This window comes from Rhinoderma darwinii, chromosome 3 (assembly GCF_050947455.1).
Source record: "Rhinoderma darwinii isolate aRhiDar2 chromosome 3, aRhiDar2.hap1, whole genome shotgun sequence".
NCBI lineage: Eukaryota > Metazoa > Chordata > Amphibia > Anura > Rhinodermatidae > Rhinoderma > Rhinoderma darwinii.
Window position 1 is genome coordinate 16648158 of NC_134689.1, and position 23372 is coordinate 16671529.

The 23372-nt window shown below is 38.1% G+C and overlaps 1 protein-coding gene and 1 long non-coding RNA gene across 2 annotated transcripts in view; one reads left to right on the forward strand and one right to left on the reverse strand.

Moving 5' to 3' along the window:
- Positions 1 to 1082: 1082 nt before the first annotated feature.
- Positions 1083 to 23372, reverse strand: part of LOC142750862 (uncharacterized) — a 33303-nt gene continuing 11013 nt past the window's right edge. The window contains exon 2 of the long non-coding RNA XR_012882621.1: positions 1083 to 1326. This is a non-coding gene — a long non-coding RNA (uncharacterized LOC142750862). The remainder of the gene's footprint in view (positions 1327 to 23372) is intronic.
- Positions 10403 to 18760, forward strand: FGF6 (fibroblast growth factor 6). The gene is made up of 3 exons (XM_075859840.1): positions 10403 to 10739; positions 15575 to 15678; positions 18584 to 18760. Exons 1-3 carry the CDS (start codon positions 10403 to 10405, stop codon positions 18758 to 18760), a joined length of 618 nt encoding a protein of 205 aa, XP_075715955.1.

The window sequence follows — 23372 nt, forward strand, 5'->3', positions numbered from 1 at the left end:
AAGAAATTTTTCTTGTATAGTCATGAAAATAATTAGTTTATGTTGTAAAAATAGATCTATTAACACATTCTATAAATATACATAGTATTTCTGCTTTCCACAGAACACATGGACCAAACAAGGAATCACCTTCTCCTATATCCTTCTTCAGCCTTCAAAGAAAACCACAGGTTATTTTCATAGCTGAATGGGATTTCTTTTTGGTATATTATTTGTGATCTTAAAGACGTACGGCGCCGGCATTCACAACAGTAGTAATCTAAATATACCGTATGGAATGTGTGCTTATCATTGCACAGTATAGATATTATTAGATATGAGAATCGCTTTATTAAAAGACGAATGCACGCGTATCTACTTTAGGACTGAAAGAATGCATTTATTTTTGTAGTTTAGGACATAATTTGGGTATACCCTCATCCAAAGGGTAAAAAGACACAGAGTAGGAGCACTATCAGGAGAAGCACTATTCATTTAGAAATACCTTATTAGGAAAGTTTTATTACAGCAATGTTCCCTGTTTTGTATCCTTATATGTTAGCCAGAGCGGAGTGCAGCTGCAAAGAGCACCTCTCGTCCTGGAGGACCCAGCATTTCCATGTGTTACATGGGACAGCTCATTGATTTTAATGGGCGCTATGTAATCCTTCATTTCACACTATGGTGGTGCTGCAGGGAAATTGAACACTTGCTTTCCGTTTCTCCCATGGCCACCAGCTGATTCATGGGGGTTGTAGCAGCAGAACTCCCTGTGATCAGTTTATCATCAAGGGACACTTCTAAAAAAAAAAAAAAAAAAAAGGAATTGTCTTTAGTGGAACTAAATGTAGAAAATGCAGATGAAATTCCAAGCAATCCCTCTAAGTCCTCTTCTTCTTTGATCCTGTTCGGACTCATATTGCAATCACAAATGGCTGTACTGAAACTGACTGCAGAAGGGACACTTACCCATTTCTCTGCCTGCAGTAGAGACATGAAATACTAAGCCCCACCCTCTTGGCTAAGCTAAGTTCTGGGTAGTGGTCAAAGGACAAGGGCTAGTATACTATTCACTGCAAAAAAAACACCTTATAACATGCATAAACCTTTATTCCATGCTTTTATTTTTTTATCATGCTTCTAGAATTTACCCATAATTTATAATCCAGCAACAAAAACATAAAGACGACTGGGGCCATTTCCTACAAGTAAAAACAGGAAGTCCTAACCCTCCTCGTCTTCCGGTGCATCATAAAAGAAGGGGAGGGTCTTCCGGTCCAATGTTCTGTTTTCAGGTTGTGTTCTTGTCTTTCCATGTTCATCAAGCATGGTTTTAAGACCCTATAGCTAAAAAACAGACTACAATCAATACCTCATTACCATGATACTACTAAATTGCTACATAAACTAGGACAGTATTCTACGTAGGGTCTTGAGGAATCTGAGGAAATGTATGCGCTTTCAAGGAATCGGATATTGGTGAAGGTCCTTTTGTAAAAAACACACTCTGCAACATACATATCTAGGACCTACCCGGGCCTTTCTCAAGGGAAAAGCTTATATATTTTCTTTTACTAAGGGGGTGGGGGTTGGAACCAATTGCTCCCTAAAATACATTTTTTGTCATATATTATTGTGTTTGCCAAGGCAAGTGCTTCATCCTAATAATTCTTGTCTCCACTTCCAGGACCTTTGGCCCCAGACGAGGCTTTTGAAACTTGACCATAAATTATGTTAACAAGTTGCCTAGTAAAGATTCTTCTTGGTCTCGAAACCCGACAGTAATTTTTATGCTACAATAGACCTAAGATATCAAAGCTAATTCATCTAGAAGACCGGTACCAAAACGCTGTCTCAATCTTTGTTCTAGGGAAAGCTCTAAAGGACTTTTCCGGAAGAAACTGGGATGGATAATCAAAAAAACAAGCAAGAAGTTCAGAACACATGCTCACCTGGTTTCCGGAGATGTTATATGCGCTCATTAATCTGGTACAAAACCTATGGTAACTAGTCATTCTGAAAAGTAAGAAATCTTAAGGACTGTCTGCAACTTCCACAGATGTAGTCCCATGGGCCAAATGACACACAAACCATTCCGATCAAAATGGCCTCTGCAGATGGGACAACACACAGTTTCTTTGATAAGATCTTCATAACCATAGATTTGTGGAAAAGTGAATAAAGCTGACACACCGTAAACTGTAGACCGGTGATCCCCAACCACCGGGCCGTGGACCAATAGAGTCGGGGAAAATAGATGATGGCCAAATGATTATTCAGCTGACAGCCATCTTATGTCCATGTCCATCTTAAGTCTGTTATTATTGAAATCCAGAGATGTAGACACCAAAAGCCACCTTTCTAAAATACAAAGGTTTGGTCTCCATCATCAAATTTAGAATCTTAAATGATTTAAAGCAACATTCTGGGCAAAACTGAGCATGACCCATAGAAACATAGGAAGAGAGAATCCTTGTGTCATGCACCGACCTATAAGAGCCCTTCCTTGGCCTAACACAGTGTATTATTTTTACCCGGTGTGTTCCTTTAAGCCTTAAAGTGATCCTTATAAGTGCAGATATCTACCATCCCAACATTCTCAGGCCTCTTTCTCTCCAAAAAATACAGAATAAATTCAATGAAACTTAAAACATGAGACCTAGAAGAAAAGATCCTCCTTGTTTTCAAGAGGTACATGATTATCCACTTGAGTTTCTGGATGAGATTGAAATGTTATGTAAATTACAGCCGCAAAACTGAGGGTGCCATTATTTTACTAACATTAATAAAGCAACAGATCTACTGACTCTAGACCTCTTATCAGTTGAGGGGCAAAAGCGTCAAACGTTGACAGATGTGTGTGAAGTTGCTTAAAGGGGTTGTCCCAGTGTTTAGCTGTAATCTATTAGAAAACCAGGCAGCAAGTGTTCCATTTTTCTGCAGTGCCACCGCAGGAGGAATGAAGCATTACACAGCTCCTACTGAATTCAAATGGCTTGTGGTAATCCATGGACATGCCTTGTCCTCCAGATTGGGAGACTTTCTTTGTAACAGGACCTATTTAGGTTCAATATGGCATGGAGTTTTCACCATTTCTTGTATGATCAACCAACTAGATTAATAGTTCACCACCAGATCTTACAGTAGATAAGCAATTTGTCTTCAAGCATTGGGGAATTTTACTTCAAAGATTTAACCAGACTTTGTGGTCTAGGAACTTTTGAGAGCTGGCAGCTTGGCAACATAAACTTAGGAGAGTCTTATCGAAGCACCACAAGCCTTATGGGCCAAGTATACGCTTAACCTTGATGGAGAACCATTTTTACCTTTGCTATGTGGCCCCCTCTCTTCTATGTACACCAATGCTCCCTAAGCAATTACCCTTTAGTCCCATATTTTTAAAAGTCCCATTTCCAATTTTACAGGTATGTTCTATGGTATTCCAGAAAATACTTGGAGGCTACATGAAGGACTGAGCCCTCATCAAATATCTTAGAATACTCATTTCCACCATTATAATTCATACGCCCTGTAATATTAGATATAAAGTATTGTGAAGTGTTACTCATATTCTATGTCTAGCAGGATAAAATGTAAGGAATGTGACTAGTATTATTTTCAGAGATTGTTTCATGAAGTCCTATAAATAAGTTGCTGACATATTCTAGGTCTTATCTGGTGATTTTGGATGTAAATAATTTCACCAAAAAAAGAACTTTTACTTTGATGCAGAATTATGAGGACACACTATGGTACATTCTCCCTTTCTTACATAAATACATGGATATAGTACATTAGTTCAAAGGGGGCACTAAATATAAGCATCTTTTTTTGTTTTTGGGATAATGTCTAGTCATTGTATCTGTATGCCTGTAAGATATGTATTTAGAGATACATAATAGTAATTTTCTCCATCGGTCTTGAAAACATTTAGGATATTACCAGAAAATTGGGTAAACTTTTTTGCCACTGCAACTTTTTTTAAAGGAATATTTCATTTCTTTTGAAGTATGACATGTTAATTGCCATTTGTGTCACATAATTTATACTCCACCAAGACCCATGGAGTGGGTGGTGACCATAAAACCATCCGAGAGAATCATGGTTTATTTCAACAAGTTATGCAATAAGAAATTATTTTGAAATAAAATTACACAACCAGCTGGGCACATGGTTCCTTCCTTTTGAGGTCGATCTGTTTCCAAAAACAAGGGGCTGTTTTTTTCCCAAATGCCATATGCCAAACACCGATGTCTGTTTCTGCCTAAAATATGCAATTTGTGGTGCAGTCTTGATTTTAATTTTTATTTGTGACATCGGTGAAGCCAAATTTCCCAGAATGCCTGAGGAGAGTTAAAACCAGTCCACCTCAATGATGTTAGATATGCTACAGTTATTAAATCCTGGTATTCAGTTTTTACCCCTAATACTTTAGGTATCTACAAATCTATTGGTCCAGTCAATTTTTTTTAATTCGTTCTACTTCCCCATTTCGTCTAGAGGTGTTGTCAATGCTCCTCCTACTTTCCATTTCTTGGAGTGGAACATTAACTCATTCTACAGTCCACAATACTGAGAATGAAGAAGACAGTAGAATCTGAAAATGAGCATTATACAAAAGCATCATATCAACAAATGTTCTGTACTACCTCGTTGAGTTTAACCCACCACTATAATGTTGTTGATGGCATGGGTTTGCATAACATACAATTTAGGGTACAGGGGAATCTTCATTATACGATGACCATCTCTGATGATCGTAGCTTCTAAGGTCTTGAGAGTAAAGGTAGCCATAAACCCTATATAGCTGTTGGCTGAACACTAGTTTCAACACCTCCATACACATGCCCGCTCCGGATGGCAGAGCGGGCATGTGTACTCAATGGGAGAGCGGAATAAGTTGCTGCCAGACATCTGCACTTTCAAGATAATGTGATTGGAAATAATGTTACTGATTCTACCACCCTAGTAGAAAAGACAAGTGCATAACTGGACAAATAAGCCTTTGGGACACGGCTTCATTGAAATCGATTTAGTTTCCATAAACTATAAAAATAGATTGTGTCATGCCACTGCCTTTATTTAAAGCCTTGTGAAGATCAATGGCGTTCCTACCATAGCGGTAGCTCATGTGGCTGCTATTGGGTTCTTGGAGAAAAGAGACCCAGCCCAGTCTACTCTCATTTGCTATTGGGTGGTGAGAACCTGTGCGGGACCCCCCTCTCCAGTGAAACTGCATTGTTAGCAAACAGGGGGGTGGAGAATTGGCCCAACGGTCATGGAACGGGTGTGAGGGCAAAAACAAGCAAACACCGGACCCTTCTGTCCTGGGAGGAAAACCCGCCACCATACTGGGGGCCAATTTTGATCTTTGCTATTGGTCCCCCCCTTTTCTTGAAGAGGTTCTTAGCTTCCATACCTCTAGATAAAGGACACTGGAGTCTTGAAGAAATCTAGGGACCAAGACTATTGCCTTAAAGGGGTATACCCACAATGAACAATTATCACCTATCCACCTATTCTCATTCTAGCGATCGGTGAGGTCGCAGCAGTGTGGCCCCCAGCGATCAGACAATTATCAACTATCCTGTGGATAGGTGATAATTGTAAATTCTGGGAATACCCCTTTAATGACCTCCCACTTGAGCCAGCCCTATCCTTATAGCTAACATGCTGAAGGATTCTCACCGTCATTTAAGAAATCACATGACAGTGTTTGGAAGATATGAATTTCCTGCCACGTTGAGAGATTGAGGTGTTTGTAATTTACCTATCCCGGCTACATCCATGTTGACATCTAGTAACAAAAAGTGGTGGGTTTGTGGAAGCCCCCAAAACATTTTACTTTCCCTTCTGATAAATTCCTGTGGGTACCCGCATTTTCTTACAGCTAGTAGCTCGTGAAGCCTGTGCTAAAAGTATCCCGGTCTAAGGTTTCTTCGCCTTAATTCAAGCAGCAGATGTTTTTGCTGTAAATGTAATCTTTGACTCACAGAAAATAGTTCTTCTATTTACGATTTATGAGACTTATAATAGAAGTGTTTACATAGAAATGTATTCGCTCCATTCAAAATCAGCTTCATGGCAACCAATCAGATTTCTAGACCCTTTAAATCTAAGGCTATGTTCACATGCAGAATCAAAAACGGCTGAAAATTACGGAGCTTCTTTCAGGGAAAACAGCCTCTGATTTTCAGCCATTTTTAAGCTGCAAAAGTTTTTTTTAGGTGTTTTTGCTAGACTTTTTGGAGCTGTTTTTCCATTGACACAATGAAAAACAGCTCCAAAAACGACTCAAGCGGTGACATGCTCCTTCTTTTTATGAGGTGTTATGAGCGTTGTTTTGAAACAGCGGTGTAAAAAAACACCCCGTCTGAACATAACGCAGTTTTTCCCATTGATTTCTACGGACAGATGTTTGTAGGCGTTTGGCTACCGTTTTTTCCAGCGTATTTCGAGGCATTTACGCCCCGAAATACGCCTGAAAACTCTGCGTGTGAACATACCCAAAGACTTGATTGGTTCATACCAGTTACACATAAAATAAAAAAAAACACTAATAAATGAATATTAATAAATATGTCCTTGAGTTGGGCTCTTCCGTCAACTTGCTTAAAATTTCTACTTCCTATGAATGCTGAGTGACAACAAAAATGGCTGCCATTACAGATCCTATAGGGGTTGCCACTAAGTTTTTCCAAACTTCTGGATGGCAAATTGGTGATACATCCCTCACTCCAGTATTAATCCATAACTCAACAGATCTTTACTTGTGGAGTGACAGGTTTGGTGACGTAGGAGATGTGATGATGACCAGTAATGGTGGTCCTTTTGGACAAAAAAATTAAAATGAGTAACCGCTCAATAGAGTAACTAAGTTTTTTGTAAATTGACTTTGATATCTCACGCACTGTGCTGATTTTTTTATTTTATTTTAGGTTATTTATTTTGTTTTTTCTATATTGGTTATTGCTCTGTTAGGTTGATATTGGTTTCTTGTTGACCACGGATCTTAAGCATGCTCAAGTGACAAATTAACATCTTGATCTCAGCACCAGCGTGATGAAAACTATTCAAAACACTTGCTTCTCCCTGTGACACATGGGTTGGGGAAATGTCAAATAGTTACCTGGAGAAGGAGCTTTATTACGGACATGTGTCCTCCTCACTGGTAGAGAATATAGTAATGACAACAGAGCTAGTACTAGAAAAAAGTCAACACAAAGATCACAGTATTTAACTATAAACCACTTTAGAACATAGGAATCCCAGTTAATAAGTAGATAGTTCAGTGGTTTCAAGTCAACTGGACCATCAAAGCTTCCACTTATGAGGTAGTATTTATATACTCATGTGTCTACTGTATATACTCACACTGAGACAATGAGTGAAAGGCTTCTACTATGTAAATGTCTACGCGACCAGTACAAACCATGGAGGAACATCCCTTGTACCATAGATTCAAATGGTTGATGGTAAAATACTGGTTTATCAAATCAAATAGGATCAAATTTGCACTTAAAAGGGGTAACCAGTTTGGAAAGCCCATTTTCATACACCCTATTAGGGAATTCTGAGTTAATAGATGGGGGTCCCATGTTCAAGATCTCCATCACTTGGCCAAAGTGGAAAGTGCTTAGAAAGAGTGTCTCTTTCTCTGGAGGACCTGTCCTGTCCTGCATTACACAGACAACCCATCGATATGCATGTGTACTGTGTAATTCTTAATTTTCCCTGTGGCGGCGCTGTAGGGAAATTGAAGACTTACTGCCAGGTTTCTTCACAGATTATAGCTGATCGCTGGGGGTCCCAGTAGGGGGACAATTTGTGATATGCTTGTTGTCAAGGGACCCTCATGTAAAGATTACACTTCCCAGAATGCAATTTACCTGATCAAGTTCGGATACTGAACAAGCAAGAAATGCTGGGAAATAAAAGCTCATCGACCGTCACAATTGTCGTAAAATAGCCATTAAGATTTTTATAACATTTAGGATTATTGCTCAACTTTTTATGTAGCTACTATATATATATATATATATATATATATATACATACATACATAGTACCATTTTTTTAAGGTAAACCTACACTTTATCCTTCCTCTAGAATAGTTACTTGGGCAGGACTATTGATCTTATTCTCCAATAACTGTTCCCAGTGCTGAGTATCCAGTTACACCCGAGGTCCCTTTAATGGATAGATTATAATTAATGAGTAAGGGGCACAGCTGTTTTTCAGGCCAGAATGAAATGTTGAGGGGGACCGGCCAGCATGTAACTTCTGTTTTTCTGTTGGGCTCTTGGATAAGTGGCAGTTCTGTTCTAATTTTACAGCAGTGATGTGAGGTATTTCCACAGTAGCAGTTACGTGTTTTTGTCTAAGACGGCATAACATCAAAGGAATACTGTACATGTCTATCAATCAAAACCTATCATCCTGGATGGAGACACTTGCATGCTTCCAAGCCAGTTAATTTCCTACTCTGGATTTAAGGTTCTGGCTGCACAAGTGGCATCATGCCAAGAGATGCTCCCATTTCACCTGTATCATCAATTAATTGCTAAACATCAAGGGGGTCTAAGCACAAAGTAAGTCACCTGAAGAACTTCTACTGATAGCTCCTTCCTTGTACGACCACCAAAAAATGAAGATGTACCTATGAGTGGTCATTGTGCAGTATTGATAGCCTTGGCTTTACTCTTTATTATGGAGGTGTTTCTTCATTCTCTTTCATTCTGTATTTGGAACCTGAATTGTAATAGGACGGCCATTATTGCGCTATATGGAGTCTATTACTTGGTCACCTGGTCACCAACCATCCTTACATACATTTGTTCACCTTGTGCTCTGGATTCTAGTTCTTCTGTTGGTTCATTGTGCTTGTCAGTCAAGTGATAGCTCATCTAGGGCAACACCCAACGGCATCGGTTTCTGCACTGAATGGAATTTGTGGTTACTGGCAGGGTCAAGCCCAAGAATCCTCTGGAGGGTCCCAGACTCTATAACAAAAGTGAGCTCCTAATGCAACAGTCCCAAAGGTCCAGCACTAGACAACCCCATTTGGAGCAGTCAATCATTTTGTCACTAGGGTCTAATACCTTACATTTAATCTCACCATTTTCCAGATGTCTGCTTGCTGTCAGTGAATGGAAAGATAATATTTTTTTTATATCCAGAGGTTAAAAACCTGTCCTGATCATGTCCAACTAACACAGATGCACGGCTTGTGACAGTGTATCATTGCTTTCTCTTGTAATACGTCTCACACTTGTGTCAGTTGGACGCGATCAGGATAGTTTGTTTTAACTTAACAAAAATGTTCGATTCACCGACAGCAAGCAGACATCTTGAAAATGGTGAAGAATTGAAACACAAAGTCTTTTGGAAAGTTGTCGAATTTTTTATTACCCAATGATTGAGTTTTACCTAGAAATTAACCCATTCATCTATTCTTATTGTATCAGCAGCAGAAGCCAATATACATCTGTATTATGCATTCATTACCTACATGTGGCAGGAAACAGCTGATCCTCAGTTGCTATATTATATGACAGCCTCTAAATACCTCTCGAATGCAAGAAGCTTCTTCGCCCTTCCCCTGGGAGTAAAACTTGTGTGGCTATTCATGTCAATATTATTTCAGCAAGTACAAATGAGAAAACGTTTGTTCACTGTGAGAGTCTAATGTAATAATCCCTTACAGTGACCGTCTCATTCCGCTACAATTATAAGTGTGAATTTATTGCCGTGATGGTGCCGGAGACGGCAGCATACAATTCCCCTTTGGCTTTCCCATGCCTCGTCGATGCTATTCAGTTTTCCTAATGTGAACATACTGATGAGGAAGTGCGTGCAGGATCATCATTGCTAAGTGATGAGGTGAAGAACCGTTTTAGTTTCTTGCACTCTAAATAAGGAAACTGCCTGCCAGACATATGACCATTCAACCAATTTGGTCCTTGGAGCTCCCCTTCAGATGTAACATTTTCACAAAGTTGTCCCAAGTAATTCATTCCAGCTTTGACTCTTCGGTGGTTTCTTGTATCGGAAGACCCACAAAGGTGGCTGAGCAGGTTAGTGATGAGGGTATTTGTCCACAGCCGGTTTATCCTTGGCATGTTGTTGATGTCAGAATGACGTTGAGATATAGGACAGCCTCTGAAGTATAAAGATAGGCCGAGCAAATATATCTGGCTGCCCACTAGTACTCGAGAGCTACAAAACATGGTCCCCACCACTTTTATGTTTGCTGGGCTCTATGTATTCTCTACTCATTTTCTCCCAGGCTTTGGTTTCATGTCAGCAATCCCTATCTGCCTTCCAAAAATAAGCTCCTACCGCCATGCTGAAGAGAGAAAAACAAGGAAGGCGGTATTTTTAGGGCCATTAATTCTGACCACGTGTCCAGAAGGTGAACCGGATGGCCGTTGCACAAAGACTACTCATCACTATGTCCTACGGAGCCAGAATTCACTGGACGTTGCCTGTTTTTCTACTGCTGGGTTTTGTGGGGGACATTGTTTCTTCGTACCCTATACCCTACAGGGCTAATGGATCATTACTGGAAAGGACATGGGAATCGTTGTTCTCCAGGTCAATTGGAATGTCTTCCGACAAATTGGATGCAAAGTGGAAGAGCGATTATTTGCAGGGAATTAAGAGACAACGGAGGCTTTACTGCAATGTCGGAATTGGGTTTCATCTGCAGGTCCTCCCAGATGGAAGGATAAATGGTGTGCACAATGAAAATCCATATAGTGAGTTATATCCTGAAATTCAATGCCAAATGATGTCATGCATGTAAAATAGAGCTGGTTAGTGGGAACAATAATTATTTCATCTGTAAGAAACATAATGGTTGTTTAATGAATCTCCGACTGTCATTTAGGCTTAAAATGTTAACAGTAATAATAATAATAATAATTATTATTATTATTATTACTATTATTAATATTATTCTAAGTATTATTATTACTGTTAATATTGTTTTTAATTTTTTATTATTATTGTTATTACTTGTATTATTATTAATTTTTTTATTATTATTATTATTATTATTATTATTATTATTATTATTATTATTATTATTGTATTTATATTTTCATTAATACTTTCTTTTTTTATACCAATATATTATTTTTATTATTCCCTTTTGTTTCTTTTTATTCAAAAATGTACTTGGCTGCAACAAATATTTACATTTAGTCTATCCCTTGATAAATCAAACCTGAGAAATAAAAATAATTAAAAATTACAAAAATATATTTTCATTCTAGGAAAACCTAGACTTATAGAATTATAGTTGATGCAGCAAAATATCAACCCCAACTTGGGGATCATATGGGTTAAATATCACCAAAAATATCCAATTTCTAAATCTAAATACACTCAAATAAATGATGCATCTAAAGATAATGGGTTAATATTACATAAAAATATATTTTTATTTTTGAAGTGATGACAGTAGTGTTTGTAAGTTTCTTTACATATTGGGATAGTGTGTAGCTCAGTAGGTGACAGATCTTATTGCCTGGAGTAGAATACTTATCATATAATATATTGTATTGTTTAGAACATGGTCCCTTGTTAGGATATATATATATTCAATTCATTATTTTATAGGCTATCTATCTATCTATCTATCTATCTATCTATCTATCTATCTATCTATCTATCTATCTATCTATCTATCTATCTATCTATCTATCTATCTCATATCTATCTCATATCTATCTATCTATCTATCTATCTATCTATCTATCTATCTATCTATCTATCTATCTATCTATCTATCTATCTATCTATCTATCTCATATCTATCTACCTATCTATCTCATATCTATCTATCTATCTATCTATCTATCTATCTATCTATCTATCTATCTATCTATCTATCTATCTATCTATCTATCTATCTATCTATCTATCTATCTATCTCATATCTATCTACCTATCTATCTCATATCTATCTATCTATCTATCTATCTATCTATCTATCTATCTATCTATCTATCTATCTATCTATCTATCTATCTATCTATCTATCTATCTATCTATCTATCTATCTATCTCATATCTATCTATCTATCTATCTATCTATCTATCTATCTATCTATCTATCTATCTATCTATCTATCTATCTATCTATCTATCTATCTATCTATCTATCTATCTATCTATCTCATATCTATCTACCTATCTATCTCATATCTATCTATCTATCTATCTATCTATCTATCTATCTATCTATCTATCTATCTATCTATCTATCTATCTATCTATCTATCTATCTATATATAAAATATATATATATATATATATATATATATATATATATATATATATATATATATAGTTATTGGGTATATCTTTTATATTTATATATTTTAGGTATTTATGTTGTAATTTAGTTGTTACACATTTTACAAATGTAGGCCTCATTCAGATGGGTATATTGTATATGTGTTTACCTGTCCATAGCTCCGGAAGTGACTCCCGCATTCCACACGGTTCTGTTGAACCGTACTTAAAGTTCCATAGATCCTATTGTACTTTAGATTCAGTTCAGCAGACCCCATGGGGGTCCGGTTATTACTTCTGGAATACAAACAGTTAAACACAGGTATAGTACGCCCCCTGATTGAGGCCCAAGGGATGAACCTTGTGTTACTGATCATTGTGGCGTATCTTACACATAATATTTTTCATATTCAATCCTATACTCGATTGTTTATTCTGATATTTTATATAGATTAGGCTCAGTATTATATGTCGTCCCAAGGGTCCTATATCATGTTTGTTTTTTCATTGGTATACCTCTGTTTAAAAAAAGGACTTTTGGCATACGTTGGGTCAATATGGATACGTTTGGCTTATCCGCTAGGTGCTTTCCAGGCACATACGCTGAATGTAGTGTTCAAACGTGATCTGAACAGAGCCTTGTATATTTTATTTTGACATTTTACTTAGTAGAATGTGAATATTTATGGTGGTTATCCAACAAGTGACTTTTATGACATTTCCTCTAGATGTAAAAAGTGGTAAAAGGCGATTTTGGGCGATTGTGTCCATGAGTCTAAAGTTTTTGAAGTAGTCTGTTTTTCATGTAACAGGTGAAATGGGTCATATATTTGTGTGCAATATAAGAGATGGTTATAATTTACATCAATGTTTCTCAACCTGCGACTCTCCAGTTGTTGCAAAACTACAACTCCCATTATGCACTGACAGTGTGAACACTGGTCTAGAGGAATGATATCGCTGCATAGAAAATACATATGAAAGATATAGCAGATTAGTGACTAATTATGCCTGCATGAGCAGATTCTTCATATCTTTCATAATCTCAGTTGGATTGTAAGCTCTTCAGGGCAGGTGCTATTGTAGAATACTTGTTTTATCTTATGTATCAGTATGTATTGGAGACTGTAAAGAGAGTATATCATGTAACAGTGTATATGTATTTGGCTGTATCTCTGCCTATACAATGGAATTTAATTTCAAGAGTAGTTGGGAAAACCTCTAACAAGGAGACACTGTATCTCCTGCCGTTCACCGATCCCCATTTTACACATATCCCAAACTTCATTGTCATACTCCCACCTGGGGACCAGCATCCACCTTCTCCTGCATAATGGGCTACCAGCACTTATATAACGTGGGTGACCACTCTGGATCTACACGAGAGCGTGCGGACTCAGAGTGGTCACCTGTGATTGGTGTTCAGCAGCTACCCAAACTCTTTGCCGCTGCCTAGCAAGCCCTTTATTTGCAGAGAGTATTCGATAGGTAATCTGAAGGACTTTCGAATGTATATTTACACATGGAAACAATTTTTTTTTCCACTGGATTTTTCTTTTAAATTATCTTCTAAAATATCACATAGACCAGCAATTTCAACAATAAAGGGACCAGGGTACTCTGAAGTCAGGAGGAGCAAGGAGCACTGATCCAGACATCTAAATCTCAGAGCAACGCCCAAAATATTGAACACTCTACAGCAGTGGTCTCCAATCTGCGGCTCTAGAGCTGTTCGGAAACTACTACTCCCAGCATAAACTGACAGCCTGCAGCATGTTGGGAGTTGTATATTTACAACAGCTGATGAGCCACAGGTTAGAGACCACTGATCTACAGCGCCTTGATTTTGGGACCAGGTCGTCTGTGGTGCCCCCTCCTTTCTTATATTGACGATAGGAAAGGTGCCACATGGGTTGAAACGCTCATGTTTCCTCATAGTTGGTGCACCTTTTGGCATGGATGGCCAAAAATGATCGATTATCATAAATGAGATCTCACAAAATTGATTCAGCTGCTTTAAAGAGGCTCTGTCACCAGATTTTGCAACCCCTATCTGCTATTGCATCAGATAGGCGCTGCAATGTAGATTACAGTAACGTTTTTATTTTTTAAAAACGAGCATTTTTGGCCAAGTTATGACCATTTTTGTATTTATGCAAATGAGGCTTGCAAAAGTCCAAGTGGGTGTGTTTAAAAGTAAAAGTCCAAGTGGGCGTGTATTATGTGCGTACATCGGGGCGTGTTTACTACTTTTACTAGCTGGGCGTTCTGACGAGAGGTATCATCCACTTCTCTTCAGAACGCCCAGCTTCTGGCAGTGCAGCACTGTGACGTCACTCACAGGTCCTGCATCGTGTCGGCACCAGAGGCTACAGTTGATTCTGCAGCAGCATCAGCGTTTGCAGGTAAGTAGCTACATCGACTTACCTGCAAACGCCGATGCTGCTGCAGAATCATCTGTAGCCTCTGGTGCCGATGTGTCCTCGCTCGTCTGACACGATGCAGGACCTGTGAGTGACGTCACAGCGTGATCTCTCGAGAACACGGCTGTGTCTGCACTGCCAGAAGCTGGGCGTTCTGAAGAGAAGTGGATGATACTTCTATACACAACGCCCAGCTAGTAAAAGTAGTAAACACGCCCCGATGTACGCACATAATACACGCCCACTTGGACTTTTACTTTTCAACACGCCCAGTTGTACTTTTGCAAGCCTCATTTGCATAAATACGAAAATGGTCATAACTTGGCCAAAAATGCTCGTTTTTTAAAAATAAAAACGTTACTGTAATCTACATTGCAGCGCCTATCTGCTGCAATAGCAGATAGGGGTTGCACAATCTGGTGACAGAGCCTCTTTAAGGGGAACTTCTTGTTGACCATATCCCCCCCCCCCCCCCCCCAAGTGTCTCAGTTCAATGTGACAGCACCTGATTGCCCACATTTCTGAAATGCCACAGTTCTGAAATGCCTTGGTTATGCCATTTGCTGAACTCTGGTACTACAGAACTGAGTTACATGTGAGCGGTCATTGATTGGTCTCTTTACTACTAAAGGGGAACAAAGTGATGCGGGAATGTGGCGCAGGTAAGTGTTTGGACAGGAGGTAGGCCTGGTACTCCTAGGGGCAATCCAGAATGTGGAGAGGGAAAGTTCTCAGGCAGGAGAGACACATACCTTGCCTCCCCTGAATGAGCGATTCCTTGTTAATGATTCCTCATATACCTTGTATTGCATGTATACATTATATAAGTATTAACAATGTGTCGACTGAGCTTTTTTTGTTTTTCTCAGGTCTAATAGAAATTTCGACAGTAGAACGAGGGGTTATAAGCTTGTTTGGTGTGAAAACAAACTTCTTTGTAGCAATGAATAACAAAGGGAGAGTGTACGCTTCGGTAAGTATTGTATATTTAATACTAATACATGTTATGGCATAAAACGGAGAATTGACTGCAATTATAGAAATGCGCACCAGTCTTGTGGGGTGGGAAAAATAGGAGTCATGACCCCTCTCGTCCATAGAATTAAAGGGGCTTTCCGATAATGGTGAATTGATTTAGACAAACCATCAATGTCTAAATGGCAGATCACTGAAAACCTACTGATGCCTGGAACAAAGCGTTTTTTTGGTCACTTTGTAAGTTTTTTTTTTACAAAATAGCGCCAATGTTTACCTTGTTCTAGGTCAAAATTCCAACACAGTCCCATTCACACTCAATTGAATAGGATTGTGTTCCAATTTTCATCAAGGAACATGGAGGGGGGGGGGGGGGTGACTGCAGCATCTTCATTCTAGGCATCGCTGTGGGAACCCTGATCCTTTGTTCAACAAGGAGATAAGCGTCACAATGGTTGTCTGGCAGCTGCTTATCCTTATGGCAAAATTAGTTTTAGCATTCCATTACAATAATTATTATTTTTTTAACATATCACAAACTGCAGTGTAATAAAAGACCCCCCCCCCCCCCTTTAAATAGTGCATGCGGGATAAGATTAGAGAAACAGGATTATAGCCATCAGCAAATGCATCTTTGCTTACAGCGTAAAATATTAAATGTCACGTTTTCTAATCCGGATTTCGTATCCAGTCACAGATCCTGCGTTTGCGGTCAAATATAAGTTGCACTATAAATATATATTACAGGCGAATAAAAGACCAACTTGTTAATGTATATCAGCAAGCGGAGAGGGCAAGGGGAACAGGTGGCATTTGACCCAGGCATCTTGGGAGCAGAGAAGCGAGATTTATTGTTAGATGTAGACTCTCAGGCACCGTCTGTCATAACACACTCTTATCCTTTACAAATAATGACTTTCTAAAGGGTCTTGTAAAGGAACCAAATTGTAGGATACTGTACTTAGCTGCTAAGGTCACCCAGGATAGAGGCACCCAGCGATACACTTGCAACCACTGACGTCACGGTAATCCCGGTAGGCGCTATAAGTGCTGCCTGACTTCATACACAGATATGAGCGCACTATTTTAGACTGTTTTAGCTATTAGTGTTAAGGATTATCCACATTCGTCCACCCCTCCGGCCTATGCTAAGGTTTGCACAGAGGAGTCGACTATAAAATGATCATTTCATATCCTGTGAAACACCAAACCTGCTGTAATCCTTATAGTAACTTAATGCCAGTTTGGATTTTCTGTGGAGATCATCGTGTGCTGGATTCCTGAAGGGAAGCAGAATGAATTTCAATTATGTGATAGGAAGAATTCTAATATATTAGAATAAGGGATAGATAGATAGATAGATAGATAGATAGATAGAGAGAGAGAGAGAGAGAGAGAGATAGATAGATAGATAGATAGATAGATAGATAGATAGATAGATAGATAGATAGATAGATAGATAGATAGATAGATAGATAGAGATAGATAGATAGATAGATAGATAGATAGATAGATAGATAGATAGATAGATATGAGATAGATAGATATGAGATAGATAGATAGATAGATAGATAGATAGATAGATAGATAGATAGATAGATAGATAGATAGATAGATAGATAGATAGATAGATAGATAGATAGATAGATATGAGATAGATAGATCGATAGATAGATAGATAGATAGATAGATAGATAGATAGATAGATAGATAGATAGATAGATAGATAGATAGATAGATAGATAGGTAGAGAGAGAGAGAGAGAGATAGATAGATAGATAGATAGATAGATAGATAGATAGATAGATAGATAGATAGATAGATAGATAGATAGATAGATAGATAGATAGATAGATATGGATAGATCGATAGATAGATAGATAGAGAGAGATAGATAGATAGATAGATAGATAGATAGATAGATAGATAGATAGATAGATAGATAGATAGATAGATAGATAGATAGATAGATAGATATGAGATAGATAGACAGACAGACAGATAGATAGATAGATAGATAGATAGATAGATAGATAGATAGATAGATAGATAGATAGATAGATAGATAGATAGATATGAGATAGATAGATAGATAGATAGATAGATAGATAGATAGATAGATAGATAGATAGATAGATAGATAGATAGATAGATAGATAGATAGATAGATAGGATGTGTGGTTTATATTAGTGTCCCTATAAAGATGTTTTTTGGAATCTAAATCTAAGAGCTCTTCCCAGTAATCTCTCTTAAAGAAGTTACCATTAAGAACACGCATCCCCTTATACTAAGTACAACTTGTCCCTGTTCTCCTTCTCCTATTCAGCAATTAGTCAAGAAGATGAAAAGGCTTATATAAAGTGGGACTAAGCGGCACTTGCCAGACCAGCAATATCATTTTAGAAATCTATTTGCTAGTTGAGATGCAGAATTTTTTTTCGAAATTAATGCCATTAAATCTGGGATTACAGATTCAAATGTTGTTTTTGGATTACAATTCCTGAAATATTTTCTAATTTGTAATCTGAGTGGTTTAGGGTGAATTTTCACCCGGGATATATTTATTCATAGATGCAGAAAATACACAAAAAAAATCTCAGCAATTCCTCCCGTAATTTAACCCTCTCCTCTAATCCTAATCTGTCTCATATTGCCAAAAAACATTCTAATAAATATATAAAGAAAATTCTTCTATACATGTTCTATAGGAGATCAACCATTTCCCCCTCCTACTTCTCACAATTCTTTTGTGTGTCTGTAAGGCAACTGGCTGCAGCAGGAGCCTTCCCCTACTGATATGTCTACAATAGGACACCAGGAATGATAATAATAGAATAATGGTAATATTTTTGGTTAGTGTTTTTATCCTGCTTTTAATTATGTTCCCTTCTATTTTTTACAGCGGACCTTTCAGGATGAATGCATGTTTAAAGAAATTCTGCTGTCCAACAACTATAACGCCTACGAGTCCAAAATATATCCAGGATCTTATCTTGGATTAAGCAAACACGGAAAAATTAAAAGAGGAACCAAAATTTCTCCTGCGATGACCGTGACACATTTTCTTCCACGAATATGAAATGAATCCAGCCAAATGTGTCTTGTAATTTTGCACATGTGAATAATCTCCCAGGTAAAATATTTAGACAGTAGCAGAATATATGTATATTTGGATGGAGATATTTCTACCGGATCACCGCACCCTGTACCGATCTGTAATCTGCTCTCCGGGCTATATACACACAAGTTGAAAGACAAAAAATAAAATAAAAAATGTGCTATATTTAGTACAGTAACTTAATTTATCCCTGATGGATAGAGGACACATATTGGGAGCTTTTTTTTTCCAAGGGACTTATTACCATTTTATTTTTCGAAATACTTCCCATACCTTGAAACTTTGGTTTGTGCATGTATATTATTATTATTATTATTATTATTAACTTTATTTTTTTGCTTTTTTTTATTTTGATTTTTTTTTAAGGATGAAATTATGAAGCTGAATTTATATGTTTGTAAAAATAATGTTTGAAAGAAAATTATTATTTAAGGTGAATAGTGGTAATGATGTTTTATTTATTTCTAAATATGATAGGGGTAAAGAACTTTTTTTTTTAACACTTTTCAGCTGTTGAAAATAGTGTCTTTTGATCGACTAATTTAGATCGAAAGCCAAAAACCAAATGCATTTTGTACGCTGATTTTAAAGTATTTGAATGAAATTACTTTATTAATTGTTAAAGGGGATTTCCACTTGAAACTTAAAGGATCACTCTAGACAGATTTTATGTACTGTGTGTGGTTCTTCTTTCAGGGCCTCAGGGGCGGTGCATAACACATGTACTCAAAGAGGGAAACCCGTGTCATGCCCCACGCCTCGGGATTTAGACTAGGCATAACACAGTGTATTCGTTTTGCCTGGGGTGTTTCTTTATATATTTATGTATGAAAGGCAATCAACTCTTGAAACCACTCTCGATCTAACTTAAGGGCCTATTACAGAGGCCGATTTTGGCCGATGCAGCGACTGCCGACCAACGAGACATCGTTGATCGGCACTCATTTGCTCCTGTCACACGGAGCTATGGATGGGGACGAGCGCTCGTTACTCCGATCGCTCGTCCCCATACATTATTATCATGTCGGCAGCGCGTTTCCCTGTTTACACACGGAGATGTGCTGCCGACAATGATAATATTTAACTTTTTTAAAACAATAAGATCAGCAGATGTACAAGCGTTTGCTCGTTTATCTGCTGATCGCTGCCCATTTCACACAGGGCAATTATCGGCAACGAGCGTTCTATTAATGCTTGTCTGCCCGATAATCGCCCAGTGTAAAAACCCATTAAGAAATGGAACAGAAAATGTGTGGTATCACCTAATCTACTAAGACCAGCGTAGTTACTCATAGGAATCAATCATATTCCAGCCATTATTTTGAATGGAGGTTAGAAAGTGTAAGCTGGTATTTGGTCGACCATCATAGACCATTATCTCTGCACTAGGTTTCATATATGACCTACTATTGCCAAATTCACTTATATAAAAGTCGCTATGATTTTGCATAAAGGAGGTAAAGTCTAAGACTACTATGAATTCTAGGGTTGTCCAAAGAAACCATTTAGATCCTGGCTGCCACTGTCCATGTACATTTGATAGGTCGTTTTGGCACCATCATAGTGTTCTTGTGGCCTAGTTTTCATGAATGGTCCCCCATTGTGCTCTTTAAATTTGTAAAGAATGAGTTTATGGAAATAGGAAAGCCGATGGTTAAGTTAAGATGAGATGTTGATAAATCGTTTATGGTTATGGCCTGCCTGGAGGAGAAAGATACAATATGTTCTGTATGAGAGGATTAGTTAGAAGATGGGATGGGAAATATGTGCCATAATGTTCTCTTACCCATATAGAGGAAATATAAGGTCCTACAGGTGGAAAAAGCTAAAAGGATAAAAGAATAGTCAACAATTTGGTTTTTAAAGGGGTAATCCATCCAAAAATCATCCTCTGGCTTGTCATTGAGACATATTAGAAGACTATATTGGTAGTCCATGAGTTCAGACCTCCAAAGATTTCCCAGATTATACAGCAACTCTTTCCATTCAGTAGTGCTCAGGGATTTCCATCTATTTGTCCTGGAAATCAGTGATGGTCTCAGACTCCACCAATGTGATGTACCCATGATCATTTTTGGCTAGATTTGCCCCTCAAATTGTTTGCAAGATATCTTGAAAGTTGAAAGAGATCTCACGTTATAATTGTATATGAAATGTGAAATGTTTTGATGGTTATTGAGGTAATGCGAAGATTGTATTTCCATAAGTCTCAAGCATAGGACAGGAGAGTCTTGTTTTCTGATGAGTAACGTTCTACTAGATAAAGGCTACACAGTTTGGGCATGGTCTTGCTAAATCTAGCCATGATCACAAATTGAGTAACTTTTCAAAGGGTAAGGTCAAGCCTAGCAGTTTGAAGGATTTGCTAAGAGATGAGGTCTGTAGGGTTTGGCTTTTGGACCTGAACATAACCATTAAATGAACATATCTGTTCCTGAAATGTTTCTGAAATGGAATAACATTTTTAATTCGGGAAATAGGATACATTAATTCATATTATGCCAGTGATTATTTGATTACGGCAAAACCAGGATCTTCTCATAAAGAGGTTCATTGAGGGCATGTATCACTTATAGCCTTCTTCTAGTCTTTAACTGCCAGCCAACAATGTAGCTCCTTCGGCTCTATTGTCTGCATCATTTAAGCCAAAGAAGGTCAACAGGCTGTACAAAGAAGGATCTAGATAGTCATATACATGGTGCCGTTGGGAGCTTTTATATATGGCAGTAACAGGAACCCAACACCCCTCACTTATGTCACTGTATGAGACTATTAGTGGCTTGGTCACAATTCAACAACTGGCTCTTGAACCTTCAGCAGAACTATATGGGACTAACAGTTTGTTATTGGCTGACTCCTGACAATATGCTGTTTGTGTAGATCCCGCTATATTATCTTGACCATTGATGTTGGATGAAATGTAGTCATACCATCTCTTGACCTTTGGTGGACATGTGGTGATGTTGGCTTTTACCTACTGGGAGTAAACTTGGAAACTTCAAAAAAATACTCAGGTCAAACCACTTCCCATACCGTGGGCCCTGTCTAAGGGACATTCGACTGGAGCAGTGACCGATATAAATAAATGTATTCACTGTGAATTATTTTTGGACTATGTGGCAATAATAATAACCACAGTAATTATAGTCTATTTTTTGCCCTGTTTTCTAACAATGACCACTAACCATCCAATGATGTCCAAGACTGCTTAATCCCATAGTGTATCATTGTTTCCACTGACACATTGACAGGAGGTCTTGGAATAGCTGACATACCAATACAATAGCGTTACATCAGGGTCATTTTGGGCCAATGCATTCACTCAGTTAATGGAAAACAACCCGAAATATTCACAGCAGACATAAAATGAAGTGACTCCGTGTGTGGCGTGTGTGGCGTGTGTTCTCCCTATTTGGTATCCTTGGAATGTTCACAACACAGCAGGTGCAGATTATAAACTACAGGCACTGTACAATGCCAAGAGCAGGATAAAAGAGCAAAACAATCATGTTTTATTAACTATATATATATATAATTTTTGGTGTTTAGTAAGTTCCAATGCCTGAGTTAAAGGGGTTGTCCGCTTTCGACTATTCCTTTTTTTTAGACCAGTCGCCCAAAAACAGGATGATTACAGTTTGTCCCGCTACAGGGACCAGCAGCAATCAGCTGTAATCTGCCTGGTAACCTAGAAGCTAGTGTTAAAATCTCCTGCAGCACCTCCACAGGGGAAATTAAGCATTACAGAATTGCTATTGAAATCAATAGGCTGTTGTGTAATGCATAGATGACCAGATACTCTAGAGAAATAGAGAATATTTGTAGCCGCCCGCACTCTAGCTAATTGAGGAAGGTTCCAAATAAGGAATGACCCTCTATTGAAAATGGGTTTTCTGAACGTGGGACATTGTAGCTCCAGGAATGAGCTGATATTTAAGTTTTTGATGGCTAATCCACCACTCACACTGCATGATCTGCAGCAAAGGTTCACTCTGGGTAACAGCTTTGGGGACCTTAAAATAGTGAGTACTACACCCAATGGGGTGTCACTGCCTGCCATTAGATAAAAGTGAAAAGAAAGACCCACCATGATAAGAGAACGTCCCCCCAAATTCAAGACCTCTTTTAGGACCTTAAACGGGTTGCCCAGTTTGGAAAACCCTTTTTCATATATACCCTATTAGGGAATCCTTGGTTAATAGAGGGAGGTCCGCTATTCAGGATCCTCATCTCCTGGCCAGAGTGGAGAGCGGTTACAAAGAGCGTCTCTCGCTCCGGAGGACCTGTCCTGTATTACCAGATAACCCATTGATTTTAATGGGCAGTGTGTAATACCTAATTTCCCCTGCGGTGGCGCTGAAGATAAATTGAACACTTACTGCCAGGTTTCCCCACGTATTAAAGCTGATTGGTGGGGGTGCCAGCAGGGGGACACCACATGATTTAGCGACCCTTTTTAGTAGGGACTGTCTAAAACATTCAATCCCTTTAAGTAAACTTTTTGCATCCATAATAATTATACCAATACTTACAAATGTCCACGTATGGGATTATATCTAATGAAATTCTTTCT